At 42.2% G+C, this 14,652-nt stretch overlaps 2 protein-coding genes across 2 annotated transcripts in view; both read right to left on the minus strand.

Moving 5' to 3' along the window:
- Positions 1-14,652, minus strand: part of pkp3a (plakophilin 3a) — a 486,421-nt gene that overhangs the window by 274,707 nt on the left and 197,062 nt on the right. The window lies entirely within an intron of this gene.
- Positions 1-14,652, minus strand: part of LOC306923736 (anoctamin-3-like) — a gene marked incomplete at both ends in the record, with an annotated part of 87,932 nt that overhangs the window by 48,047 nt on the left and 25,233 nt on the right. The window contains one exon of the mRNA XM_079502009.1: positions 1,422-1,643. Coding sequence (XP_079358135.1) covers positions 1,422-1,643 — 222 coding nt within the window. The remainder of the gene's footprint in view (positions 1-1,421; positions 1,644-14,652) is intronic.

Consider the following 14,652-nt stretch of genomic DNA (forward strand, 5'->3'; position numbering starts at 1 on the left):
AATCCTGGGCGCTACACTTCCTCTGCCAACCTGGTGGGGCAGTGGACTGACCTCATGCTTCCTCCTATGCATGAGGAGTCCAAGCTGCTTCTTTTCACCTGACAGGGGAGAGTTGGCTGGCCAGGGGGAGGCAGTATAGAGACCATGATTACCTACCCTAGGGGACACGGTGGAGAACATGAAAACTCTCTTTTTAAAGGACATGGTTATGATGTCGTTGAGTGATGACATCAGTATGTAGAATACACAATGATCTCCTGTCCACAACTAGAGGTGTGCTCTTTGGGGTTCATAGCTAAAACCAGACAGTGGCCTTGTGGTTAGAGTGTCGGCCCTGAAACTGGGAGGTCGGGGGTTCAATCCCCGGTCGGGTCATACCAAAGACTGTAAAAATGACACTCAGCATCAATGGGTGTGATTGGGGGTCAAATCAAATAATGATCCCCGAGCACGGTGCACGCGGAGAACAAATTTCACTGTGGTAACGTGTGTGACTAATCGTATGACTTTGACTTTGAACTTGAGAAAGCCCAGAGGGGCGAAACGTTGTTGTATTTATAGGTTGTAATAAAAAAGACGGGGAGCAGATATATCGTGTGCGGACATTCCACTTTTTTCTTCATTCAGTCATTTTTTGGGTCCAGCACCGTATTCTGAAACTGGGATGTGCATATCGTTTTCCTGCTTAACATAGCATACAGACACACAAAATACACAATTAGGGATGTCAATAGTTAATCAATTAATCGCCGTTAAGAAATCAATCAATTCAACTTAACAGTTAATAATTAATCAGAAATTCTGTGGTTCTATCATTGGGTGGTTTTCTGTGCTGTCTGCGTGTGCACGCGGCCGACGAACGCACATGTGGGCCGGTAAAACAAAAAAGGTCCCACCACCATCGTAGCCACAGAAACGTCTCTGCTTTTGCATGTGATGTGACAGACAAGACAGTGAACTTTACATTTCATTTGATTCCTCATACAAAGATGCCATTGTCTGGCCCTGTATCGCAAATGGTCAAATACATAATTTGATTAAGGAATGTTAGACTGAGGTGGGAGGAGTTATAGTTATCAACTCACCTGTCTGGGGTGGGAGGGGTTAGTTATCACTCACGTGTATGTGGTGGGAGGAGTTAGGGGTGGGAGGAGTTAGTTATCACTCACCTGTCTGGGGTGGGAGGAGTTAGGGGAGGGAGGAGTTAGCGGTGGGAGGAGTTAGGGGTGGGAGGAGTTAGTTATCAACTCACCTGTCTGGGGTGGGAGGAGTTAGGGGTGGGAGGAGTCAGTTATCAACTCACCTGTCTGTGGTGGGAGGAGTTAGGGGTGGGAGGAGTTAGGGGCTGGAGGAGTCAGTTATCAACTCACCTGTCTGCGGTGGGAGGAGTTAGGGGTGGGAGGAGTCAGTTATGAACTCACCTGTCTGCGGTGGGAGGAGGGAGCAGGACATGCTGGCGCTGTGCGCCAGCAGGCCGGCATGGCCGGGTTTCGCCACCAGGGGCACCACGGACCTCAGGGGCACGGACAGGAAGTGGCTGAGGTTGACGGGGTGGGTCTGGCTCTGGGCCAGACAGGGCAGGCTGCGGCGGGACGGCTTCAGACCCTTCTCCTTCAGGGTCTCACTGATGCTGGTGTGCATTCCTGGAGGAGGAGGAGGAGGAGGAAGCATTAACACTAGGGTTGTTGTCCCGATCGGATTCGGGTGATCGGAAATCAGGCCCGATTACGTCATTTTCATATCGGATCGGGAGCCAAAAAACATGATCAGGACATCCCTAGTATCAATATTATCATATTAGACTGGATATTGTCCGTGATTTGGGATATTGTATACTTTTGTGATATGGCATAAACGGTGTTCTATAAAATGTAAATATCGGATCGGGAAAAACCGGTATCGCAGATGCTCAAAATCAAATGATCGGAATCGGATCGGGAGCAAAAATCGGGACATCCCTAATTAACACATTTAGACCGGAGGTCGATTCTACAAACGTCTTCTAAATCCTGACAGTATTCTGAAAAATGTTTCTATATCAGTGGTGCTCAAACTATTTAATGTCTAGGAGCCGCCGACCCCCATGTGAAAATATGTTGGGGACCAGGGACCTCCCCAGAGGCAAAACATTTAGTTAAAAACGTTTTAAAAAAAGATTTGCGCCACATTTTTACGATTTTTCAAAAATCCACAAGCTCGTATGAGCTTGTAGATCTGCTATTTTTCAATAGCTAAAGTATAACATAATGCTTAGTTAAAGCTGCTATAAGCCATAATATTTTTTTTTGTATTCAGACAGCCAGCAATGAGTAAATCTAGGGGCCACAGTCTGCATTCAAAGACGTTCCTAGAAGCTTTGTCATGACATTGGTCGGGAAAAAAACCCGGTCGAAATGACTAACCAATCAGGAAGTAGACAGGCAAATTGACCAATGACAAAGCTTCTAGGAAAATCTTTGAATGCAGATTGTGGCCCCTAGATGTGTCACAGAGACTACATTTTTTTGGGGGGAGCGTTCTACCCATTGCTGGCCTAAGGGTTAGAGGAGCGCCCTTGCCGAAAGGTTGCCGATTCGATTCCCTTGACGGGCAGGACAAATCTGTGTGGGGAAGTGATTGTCATCATTCACCCAACACCGCTAAAGTGCCCTTGAGCAAGGAACTGAACCCCCAACTGCTCCAGTGGAGTGCTATATTAAAAAAAAAGATTGCGGCCCCTATATGTGTCACTGAGTCAGGTGAAAGAAGCGCTGGTTTATTTAGTAACGAAAGCTCCTCTCAACCGGCCGGTCTCAATCATAACATTATACGTTAGATAATATTTGGTGTCTCTAAAGATTTATGTTACCTGCTTCCTGTTACCTGTTTCCTGGCCATGTGACCTGAGTAACCAATACATGACAGCAGCGTGTGTGGCAGCCAATCAGGACTAGGTCCTCAGTATGACTAGGTCTTGTACATTTCATGAGCTTTCACTAGTCGGGTTTCACCTGACAAAAATGGCTTTTATAATTTTCCTGTCAAGTTGTATTAGTCTTTTTTAGTCTTGAGAGAAGGACATCCTACATAATTGCTACTTGATTAACCAGTGGATCCATCGGACAGAGACTTGCTTGCCAAAATAAGCTGATCTACAAGTTGTATGACCCCAAGAATTATCTGTAATTGGCCCCCATCTGAAAATATGTAGTTTCAGGGATCCCCCCAGAAGCAAAGATTGAGTTAAAAACGTTTGCTCTAAAAGAATATATATTCAAAGATTTGCACTACATTTTCACGATTTTTCAAAAATAGCAGACCTACAAGCTCGTAGCGCGGCACTCGGTGCCGTGCTATGAGCTTGTAGATCTGCTATGTTTCAATAGCTAAAGCAGAACATAATGCTTAAAACACCAAGGGGGTTCCCGCCCAAAATGGGTTAACCGTCTCTTGAATTTCTCAGTGCATAATGATTCATATCCTTCTCCAATCTCCACACGACACTACATCATTCAGCAAACACTCAGTGTGCAATATGATGATGAACTTGAGAAAATAAATCATCATAATGGAGAAAAAACGGGATAGTGGGACGACACCACTGCCCTGAGGAAGGCTGTCCCGATTCTAACTTGAATAAATCTATACAATAAAAAATGATTTTCACCCAATTATACGGTCTACCTGCTGTTCTAATCACAGCGTTGTTGTCGGGCTGAGACGTATTAACTATTAACCTTATTAACTTGTGATGTTTTTTCCTTTTTTTTTCTCCCCGTAAATGAATTAATGTCCTACTTCGTCATACTAGAGTCTCACATAAAAGTAGCAAAATTGACCGTTCAGTTCACAACCGAGCTTGTATAGAACTGCTATATTCAATATTACCCAAATACAGCTCAATGTGTTCTTATATTATCCCTACTTTACCCAAATACAGCTCAATGTGTTCTTATATTATCCCTACCTTACCCAAATACAGCTCAATGTGTTCTTATATTATCCTTAATTTACCCAAATACAGCTCAATGTGTTCTTATATTATCCTTACTTTACCCAAATACAGCTCAATGTGTTCTTATTAGGCATGTAACAATTCACTCAACTCACGATACGATTCGTATCACGATATGAGGTTCACGATACGATTTTTCACGATATTTTAAACAAAATATATTTGCCAGAAATATATAAATTATATTTATTTTATATAATTTATCTTCCCCCCCAAGCTTTTTTCACATTTTTTATTTAACTACATTGCAAAAGAAGTAGCATTACTTTTGACAGTTCAGAAACATGAGCATCAACGACCATCATCACCTGGGCACAGTCAAACACACACAGCTCCCCTCTACAGTGCTCTACTACTGAAAATGACTTCTCTCAAAAATATGATGGAATATGACTAAAGCTCACATTTCACAGCACGATTCATATCGTCAGGATTAATATCGATATATCATTACATGCCTAGTTCTTATATTATCCTTACTTTATCCAAATACAGCTCAATGTGTTCTTATATTATCATCACTTTACCCAAATACAGCTCAATGTGTTCTTATATTATCAATCAATCAATGATTCATATCCTTCTCCAATCTCCACACGACACTACATCATTCAGCAAACACTCAGCGTGCAATATGACGCTGAACTTGAGAAAATAAATCATCATAATGGAGAAAAAAAACGGGATAGTGGGACGACGCCACTGCCCTGAGGAAGGCTGTCCCGATTCTAACTTGAATAAATCTATACAATAAAAACATTTAACCCAATTATACGGTCTACCTGCTGTTCTAATCACAGCGTTGTTGTCGGGCTGAGACGTATTAACTATTAACCTTATTAACTTGTGATGTTTTTTCCTTTTTTTTTCTCCCCGTAAATGAATTAATGTCCTACTTCGTCATACTAGAGTCTCACATAAAAGTAGCAAAATTGACCGTTCAGTTCACAACCGAGCATGTATAGAACTGCTATATTCAATATTACCCAAATACAGCTCAATGTGTTCTTATATTATCCCTACTTTACCCAAATACAGCTCAATGTGTTCTTATATTATCCCTACTTTACCCAAATACAGCTCAATGTGTTCTTATTGTCTCCACCAGGCCGAAGGCATGGGGAGAGAGTATGTTTTGCACTCCGTCCGTCCGTCCGTGTGTCCGTGTGTCCGTCCGTCCGTCCGTGTGTCCGTCTGTGTGTCCGTCCGTCCGTCTGTGAACAGCTAATCTCTGGCACCGTTGGCTTGATCGCAGCCATACTCTGCACACACACTCCCTGGATGCCAGAGCTGAACCTCTGCTCCAAAGTTTTCACATTGGCCTGTTATAGCGCCACCAGGAGGCCACTTTGTGCAAAACAAATGTTTTGACGGTACACCCACAGATTTTGTCCAAACATTACGCAAATTGGTACACAGTCTCTCTAGAGCCAGAAATTTTGCACGCACATTCCCACTAGGCCAATGGAAGAAATGCCACTTGAATATTTTCAACTCAGCCTCATGGTGGCGCTATAACTGGCCGATTTGTGTTTTTACCTATAACTGCACCGATCTGTGTAAAACCATGTATGCACACTCCCTAGAGGCCAAGGAAAAACCTTTGCCTGGAATTTTTCACATCTGCTCTTTATAGCGCCACCAGGAGGCCGACATATGTAAAACACATTTTCTAATATTACTCCTTCAGATTTTATCCAAATTTCATGCAAATCGGTACGCATGCTCTCCATAGTCATGTGATCATGTGATTTGTTTGATTTCTCATAATTATCCATCCTGATTGGCTACGATTGGCTTCGAAATTTTTCAGGAGTAGCCCGTTTTGTACAAATCGCCAAAACTCCTCAACGCAGCGTCCGATTGCGGTGAAACTGTGCATGCCTATTCCCACTACTAGGCTGAGGAAGAAATGCCACTTGACAGTTTTCAAATCAGCCTCATGGTGGCGCTACAACAGGACCGGTCGCGTCACACACACACACACACACACACACACACACACACACACACACACACACACACACACACACACACACACACACACACACACACACACACACACACACACACACAAAACCCAAATAAACATGTTTATATTACTCCTAAACAATTTTTTCCAAACATCACACACACTCCTATCCTCCTGGTGGAGACCTGTGCCCAGAAGGGCACTTTTTCTAGTATTATCCTTACTTTACCCAAATACAGCTCAATGTGTTCTTATTAGGCATGTAACAATTCACTCAACTCACGATACGATTCGTATCACGATATGAGGTTCACGATACGATTTTTCACGATATTTTAAACAAAAAATATTTGCCAGAAATATATAAATTATATTAATCATGTTTTTTGACAATTAGAAACATTTTGGAATGATCATCTTTATGGGTGCAAACTTGGTGTCTATTTTGTGCTTTTTGAGCAGTAGAAACACATTGGACTGCTCATATTTATGATTAAATCCATCTAGAGCACTCTTATTTGCTTATTACAAATACTGTACGCCTGGCCTATATCAAACATTTTACGTTTCATCCGTATGAGAGTGTAGAGTTGATCAAATTGGAGAAAAGAAACAACCTGTATACATATGTAATTTTATAGAAACAATAGAATAGCATAATAATAGCATGATCAATTATGCTGAACATAGTCAAAGGTGTGTCAAATCTTAACAGTAGATCTATGTTTACACACACACACACACACACACACACACACACACACACACACACACACACACACACACACACACACACACACACATATATGTTGCTTTGTTTACCCTCCACGCAGAACCATACTGTACCACCGATATATTTGGTTCATTCACTCAACATATTTACGGTACTCATTTTCACTGTGGTGTAAAGTAACTCAATATCAATCTCCGACCCGCTCTTTCCTCGCCGTATTGTACCTTCATTTGTCTGTTTCACTTCACTGGGTCTCTGTGTTCTGCTTAATGCATTTAGGACTGACGTTGAAAACAAAAAAAGGACCTCAATGTATTTGGCCACCGACCCCCATCTGAAAATATGTAGTTCCCCCCGCAGAAGCAAAGATTTGAGTTAAAAATGTTTGCTCTGAAACAATATATTCAAAGATTTGTGCCACATTTTGTGAAAAATTGCAGATCTACAAGCTCATAGAGTGCCGCCCTATGAGCTTGTAGATCTGCTATTTTTTCAACAGCTAAAGCATATAACATAATGCTTAAAAACACCAAAAGGGGTTCCCGTCCTGAATGGTTTAATCTAATCTAATCTAATCTGCCGGCGACGTCCCTCCACGGCTGACGAACGAACCAGCCGTAATCCCTGGATAATCTGCCACGTTTCTTTGTGTGTTCTCTCTTGCAACGTTTTCACAGTCTTAATCCCGCCAGAAGGCAAAGCTCTCCGTCTATACCGAGCAATCTTCCTATATACTCTCACATATTGGTCATGAAGTGTGGGTCATGACCCAAAGAATAAGGTCGCGGTTACAAGCGGCCGAAATGAGTTTTCTCAGACGGGTGGCTCATGGCATCTCCCTTAGAGATAGGGTGAGAACTTCAGTCACACGAGAGAGACTCGAAGTAGGGTCAGTCACTGCTTCTTCGCTTGGAAAGGAGACCGCTTTAGTCAGGCATCTGGTAATGAACCCATTCAGGGCAGGAACCCCTTTTGGTGTTTTAAGCATTATGTTATACTTTAGCTATTGAAAAATAGATAGCTCATACTCAAGCTTGTAGATGTGATATTTTTTTTAAATCCTGAAAATGTGACGCAATTAAACCTTTGAATATACAGTGTATATTATTTCAGAGCGAACATTTTTAACTCAAATCCTAGGGACCTTCCTGGTCCAGCTGCCTAGCTTTAACAACACATTATCAGATGGGGGTCCGCAGCCATATACAGATAATTCTGGTGGTCCTTGACATGAAATATTGAGAACCACTGACATAGGTATTTCAGAAAACTGTCAGGATAGACATTTTCTACATTTCGACGTCAGGTGTCAGGTCTAAATGGGTTAAGGATGCCTCCCGAGTAGATGGAGGTATATCTCCACACTGGGAACGCCTCAGGATCCCCCAGGAGGAAGTTACTAATGTTGCTCTGGAGAGGGAATTCTGGATCTGTTGGAGCGGTTGCCTCCGCGACCCGACTACAGATAAGCTAAGATGGATAGCAGATCTACAAGCTCATAGCAGATCTACAACCTGTGTAATTCACCACTTTAGTGAAATTATAACCCCTAACTAACCCCCTCCCCCATTATCATACAACAACAGCTATGGGCGAGGCTTAAATTCAGGTGGGTGGTGCCAAGGTGAAAACCAGGTATACTTAATTAACTGGTGGGTGTGGTTACATAAAAACATTGAAACATATAGTATGCTTATTTTTAAAGGAATCTTTTCTTTAAAGGAATTGACAGATGCAGGAGTGGAGCCCTGCATGTGGCTTAATTTGACTCAACACGGGGAAGTGCGCGCACGCACGCACGCACGCACGCACAGAGAGATCCATCTGCTCTATCATTCACAGCTTTATTTCCATGAGGTGACTTTGGGGGATTAAATGAGACACCTGGCGGGACATCATTAAGCCGATGAACAACAGGTGTGTCTTCACACCTCGGCCCCAGAGGATAATTAATTCATTAGACACCAGGACAGGTGTGACTCTGCTATTTTCGGCAGCTTTATTGGTGTGGGACTCCCTCTGTTCCTGTGGTGTGCAGGCCGCCCTAAACGCTGACCTTTAACAGTTTGACTGCGGGAATTAATTAACAGTTTCCCTGCATAACCCGCCATACACAACATTTATTCCATTGTCGCGGACAAAGTGGCGAGGCCGGCGCGTTATGATGACGTAACCGGAAATCAACCGGCTTGCAAGGGCTTCTGGGAAACTGAGTCCAATGCAAATTAAGTGAACGAGGGAGTGTGGACAATCTCATCTCGCTTTGATCTTTGTCTTTGTGGGTCGGATCGCGGAAGTGGCTTTTCTGTCGGCTCAATAACAAACCGTAGAACTATTTTCAGCTGGATTTTCATCATTCAGCTTTGACACCTCAAAGGTAACTGTAAAACGCTGACGCCCAACGTAACATGTTATTATAGACCATAAAGCGCGGAAAGTATCAATCGTAATCCCCATTTTGACTATCGTTGTCTTTCACTAACCTTTGAAGATCCACCCGGTCGCGATCGGTCGTCTTAACGCACCCCTCACCATACCTTAATCCAGTCAGACCAATGATGTCTAACCGAAGTATGCCTCCCGAGAAGCCAGGCTCACTGATTTGTTTTTTCCCGGTCACGTGACCCAAACATGTGACGTATCCTACTGTGTCCAAGGGGCGGCATATACTAAATCCAACACGGGTTGTGCTTATAACCACGCCCCGGGGCAAGTTAAGTTTACTGAGGTTAAGGTTAGGGTTAGGTTTAGCTATAGTTTTACTGAGGTTAAGGTTAGGAATAAGGTTAGGTTTAGGTATAGTTTTACTGAGGTTAAGGTTAGGAATAAGGTTAGGTTTAGGTATAGTTTTACTGAGGTTAAGGTTAGGGTTAGGTTTAGGCTGTCTTAAAAGTCTTAAAAGTTATCAAAAAAACGGCGTAAGTAAAGTTACCATCCGCTCCCGACCAGATCATGAATCTGAAAAGGAATGCTTCCAAGGCCATTATGCTTCCCATTATAAGTAATTAAAGTCCGGTAATCAAAATGGACTTGAGTATAAGTACTATAGTATTGGTATCACAATGGACTTCAAGTACCAAAAGTAGAAATGGTAAATTGTGCATTTACATATTGAAGCAGCAATCTAAGGCAATGCGAGGTACAATCTAAAAATAAGCCATTTAATTCATGCTAATTTATTCATGATCCGTCTTTCACCTTCACCGAGGAAGTCTCTCGGCTGACCTTCAGACACAGCTGTGCTTCATTAAGAATTCATCCACCCTGGATTAGCCTGGAAGCCTAAAAACTATTTTCCAAAATATTATAATTCATACACCCTGGAAGCCATAGCTAAAAAAAAGGCATTTCTAAAACAGAATCCGCCCACCCTGGAAGACTGAAAACTACTTTATGAAACAGAATACACCCACCCTGTAGAAGCCTAGCTGAAAACTACTTCATGAAACAGAATTCATCCACCCTGGAAGACTAAAAACTAGTTTCTAAAAACAGAATTCATCCACCCTGGAAGACTAAAAACTAATTCATGAAACAGGATTCCACCCTGGAAGACTAAAAACTACTTTCTAAAAACAGAATTCATCCACCCTGGAAGACTAAAAACGAATTCATGAAACAGGATTCCACCCTGGAAGACTAAAAACTACTTTCTAAAAACAGAATTCATCCACCCTGTAGAAGCCTAGCTGAAAACTACTTCATGAAACATAATTCATCCACCCTGGAAGACTAAAAACTAGTTTCTAAAAACAGAATTCATCCATCCTGGAAGACTAAAAACGAATTCATGAAACAGGATTCCACCCTGGAAGACTAAAAACTAATTCATACAGGATTCCACCCTGGAAGACTAAAAACTAATTCATGAAACAGCTAGGATTCCACCCTGGAAGACTAAAACGACTTTCTAAAAACAGAATTCATCCACCCTGTAGAAGCCTAGCTGAAAACTACTTTCTAAAACAGATCCTTGGCTGTTTTCCCTGATAACACACAATCTCTAATATACTCCTTAGACCATCTTAAACCATTAAAGGCACATTTCACCGCTGGAAGAAAGTGCAGTCACTCAATGTTAATAGTATTTGTACTAGTAGACAACACTAGCACAATTTGAAATTTGCACCCATATGGTCAGAAAAATAATGAAGTATGTGTGTTTGACTAGGGTTTGACTGCTGGATTACTATAATGACCAACATGCTTTGGTGCACTGCCCCACCGTGTGGAGAGGGGGAGGGCTGTCTTACTGACATCAAAGAGATTATATATAAAGAGGCGACAGTCCTCAAATATTTGGAATCACCACTAGATGGCGCAGCGGTATAGTGCTGCCGGCATCACTCCAATATGGCGGGCAACGCTTTGTCTATGTAAACACCTCAAACACGCACGTAAACATGCACGGTCGCGAGCACACGTGCACATGCATGCATGCGCACACATGTATGCACCCTGACATTCTGAATGAATATGTGTTACTAATTGATGCTTTGATCCTTTCATAAACATGATAAATAAACAAGTAAATCAATATATGAGAGTAGAATAGGATAAGACAAGTTTTTGTTTTGTACAGCATGACTTTGCGACAGCACTGTCCATTCTGAAAAATCCATGTAACAGGGTGTCTGCACTGCAGGCTTAGGCAAGTCAGATTTAACTTATGTTATGTTATATTTAATATGGTGAGCTTGTAGATCTGTTCAAGGTGTTACTTTGGGCTTGTTTATCTGTAAAGACAGACCGATTAATCGGACCGATTCATTAATTGGTCTGATTGATTAATCAAACCGATTCCCATGTTTGCCGATTTTATGGCAGATTTGATACTTCTGATTTTTCCACTGAACGCAATCTGTTAAGGGAACAATTCAGCAGTAGTGAGTCAATTACTATTACAGAGGAGGAGGTGCATAGAACCCTCAAGATAATTAACCCACGCAAAGCACCGGGTCCCGATGGGATACGGGGTTATGTGCTTAAGGAGTGTAGGGAGCAGCTCAGCCCTGTACTGAGACACATGTTCCAGGTATCGCTAGATACACACTATATTCCAAAAGCGTGGAAGACCTCGCTTATAGTTCCGGTGCCGGAAATGTCTAATCCCAAAGTCCTTAACAACTATCGGCCGGTTGCCTTGACAACATTGTTAATAAAAAGCTTGGAGCGCATTATCTTAAATAACCTTAATAATGTGCAACATGAAATGGACCCCTTGCAATTTGCATATAGAAAGTGGAGGGGCACTGATGATGCTCTTCTTCTTATGCTTAATAAGATCTACTACCATCTAGATAAACCTCAAAAGAAACGATATGCTCGGGTACTCTTTGTAGACTTCTCCTCTGCGTTTAACACAATGAGACCTCTTATTTTGATGAGGAAACTTTTTGACATGGGTGTTAACACCAATATCATCAGGTGGGTGGAGTCATTCCTGACTGAGCGGGTACAACATGTCAAGGTGAATAAAGCAATATCTCTCCCCATTACGACCAACACGGGGGCTCCGCAAGGGAGCGTGACTTCACCTGTATTGTTCACGCTGTACACAAGCGACTGTAGGAGTGAGTCAGACAACACCTGTATTGTTAAATTTGCAGACGACACAGCTATTGTTGGTCTGATTGAGGATGATGAGATAAGCTATCGAAGAACAGTGGACGAGTTTGCCGGTTGGTGCAGGAGTAACTTCCTCCAGCTGAATATCAAAAAAACTAAGGAGGTCATATTTGACCTTAGGACTGGTGCTCATGCACACCAGGAAATAGTCATTGGTGGGGATGGGGTAGTGATTGCGGAGGAATACAAGTACTTGGGTACAACGATTGATTCCAAGCTGATATGGAATTCCAACACTCATTCCATCTATAGGAAAGGTCAGCAGAGGCTGCATTTTATGAGCAGACTGAGACAGTATAACGTGGAAAAAAATGTTATGGCACTTTTTCATGGATCCTTTGAGGAGAGTGCATTGACATATTGTTTTGTTTCATGGTATGGCTCATTATCATTGGTTAATAAGAACAAACTCCATAAAATCATCAACGTGTCCAGCAAAATAGCTGGGGTACGATTTGAGAGTATGACCTCAATGTATGAGACCCGGGTACTCAGGAAGGGGAAAGCTATTACTAGGGACAATACACACCCGTTACACAACCATCTTTTACCATCAGGGCGACGGTACGGTAATGTGGCAGCGGTGGCCGAACGGATAGCGGCGCGGTCTAGATACCGGAAGGTTCCCAGTTCGAACCAGCCGTCCGACACGTTAAAATTACCACCGCTGAAATGCCCTTGAACAAGGCATCAACCACTACGATGAAATGTGTTCTATGAGCAGGGCCTGGCTGGAAACAAGTTCTTGAGCTTAGCCCAGATACCCTGGGTAAATATAGATTTCATTTCATTTCATTTCATTTCATTTCATTTCACATGGTACCTTCTCTGCAGGCTAGTATAGGGCCTCAAGATCGTTTGTTCCCATAAGTATAGGACTTATGAACAAGCAGGCCCCATCTCAGTTCCGTGCTGATGTGTGATGTGCCTCTTGGAACTATGACTGGTGGCCTTCTGTTGGCATTGTTTCTTTATGTTCTATGTACTATGTGATCTGTTTGTTTCCATATGTTTTATGTATATCCTGATGACTGCTGTGCACAAAACAAATTTCCGAAAGGACAAATAAAGTATCTATCTAAGATGAATCTCCCATCACTAATATAATCTCTTTGCTAACATGTAGTCTAGGAAGGAAGTGAGACCAGTGCAATTTGAAATAGTAAAATATCTAAAACCACATATTACACACACGTAAAAAGCTCAGGAAAGTGTTCTAAATATGTGACCAGATTTCACTGAGAGCCTGCCATCGTGCAACCTCCAGCTTTTCACCAGATCAGAAAAACTGAATGTATTTATATTGTATCCAAAATGAGTTAATAGCACGGGCAGACTCTTCACATACTAAAGCATGACTCAAATAAATATCAGAGCTGAAAATCGAGATGTATATGAAATAAATGCTTAAACATGTAGCTAGGTGTAATGTTAGAGACCACAGAAGTGTTCAAGCCTGTTTTCTCAACCCGCTGTTTCTCTGCAAGACATTACTCTATAAGCCATATCTCTAAAACTGGTGGGTCACATTGAACAACCAATATGTCAATTTGAAGCTATGATTCCCTGATATTATATGAAAAAAAAAAATCCAAAAAAATCCAATGGCAGTCCCTCAGTCAAATTTGACCACATATATTCGTAACGTCATTAACATAATGTCCTTTTTGCAAAGGGATGAAGTGGCCCTTTCAGACCTGAAGCCGACTCTACAAATGACTAGGTTTGTGCACAGTTCTGGTGGCCAAGTCAGAGACCGTGATGCAGGAACGTGCACACATAGACATCAAAGGGGGCTTCAGCCCCTGCCCTTTTACCCGTCTGTAAAACAACTGCCCTCTCCAGACCACGAATGCAGCATTTACTGTGGTGAAAGAAATGCAAATGTCTCTCCTTTCCATGCCAGGCCGGAAGGCAACATTCAGGAGAATTGCTTTTTTTTCCTCCGAAGTCTCCTGAACTTGAACGCGGTATTTTGCGTTGAACAGATTTGTTTAGAAATCCATGTTGTTACACCACATCTCCACTGGCTAAAGAGTGCTGGGTTGCGCACCAAACATATAGCTGATCTACAAGCTCTCACGCGAGTTTGTAGATCTGCTATGTTCGCTATTTTCGTCCAAAAGTGCCCTCTTACGGGACAAGCTCACAACGTGTCGCAGCTTGTAGATCGGCTATTTTCAGCAAGTGTAAAATCGGTCATTACGACGGCCTCATGGCCCGCCAAAATACATTTTAGTCGACTAAATCAACTGTAGATTTAGTCAAATAAGGAATTTAGTCAAAATTGTCCCAGGAATCAACACTGATGATGTGTCCAAGTCT

Source organism: Electrona antarctica (genome assembly GCF_951216825.1).
Source record: "Electrona antarctica genome assembly, chromosome: 5".
In the NCBI taxonomy this organism is placed as follows: domain Eukaryota; kingdom Metazoa; phylum Chordata; class Actinopteri; order Myctophiformes; family Myctophidae; genus Electrona; species Electrona antarctica.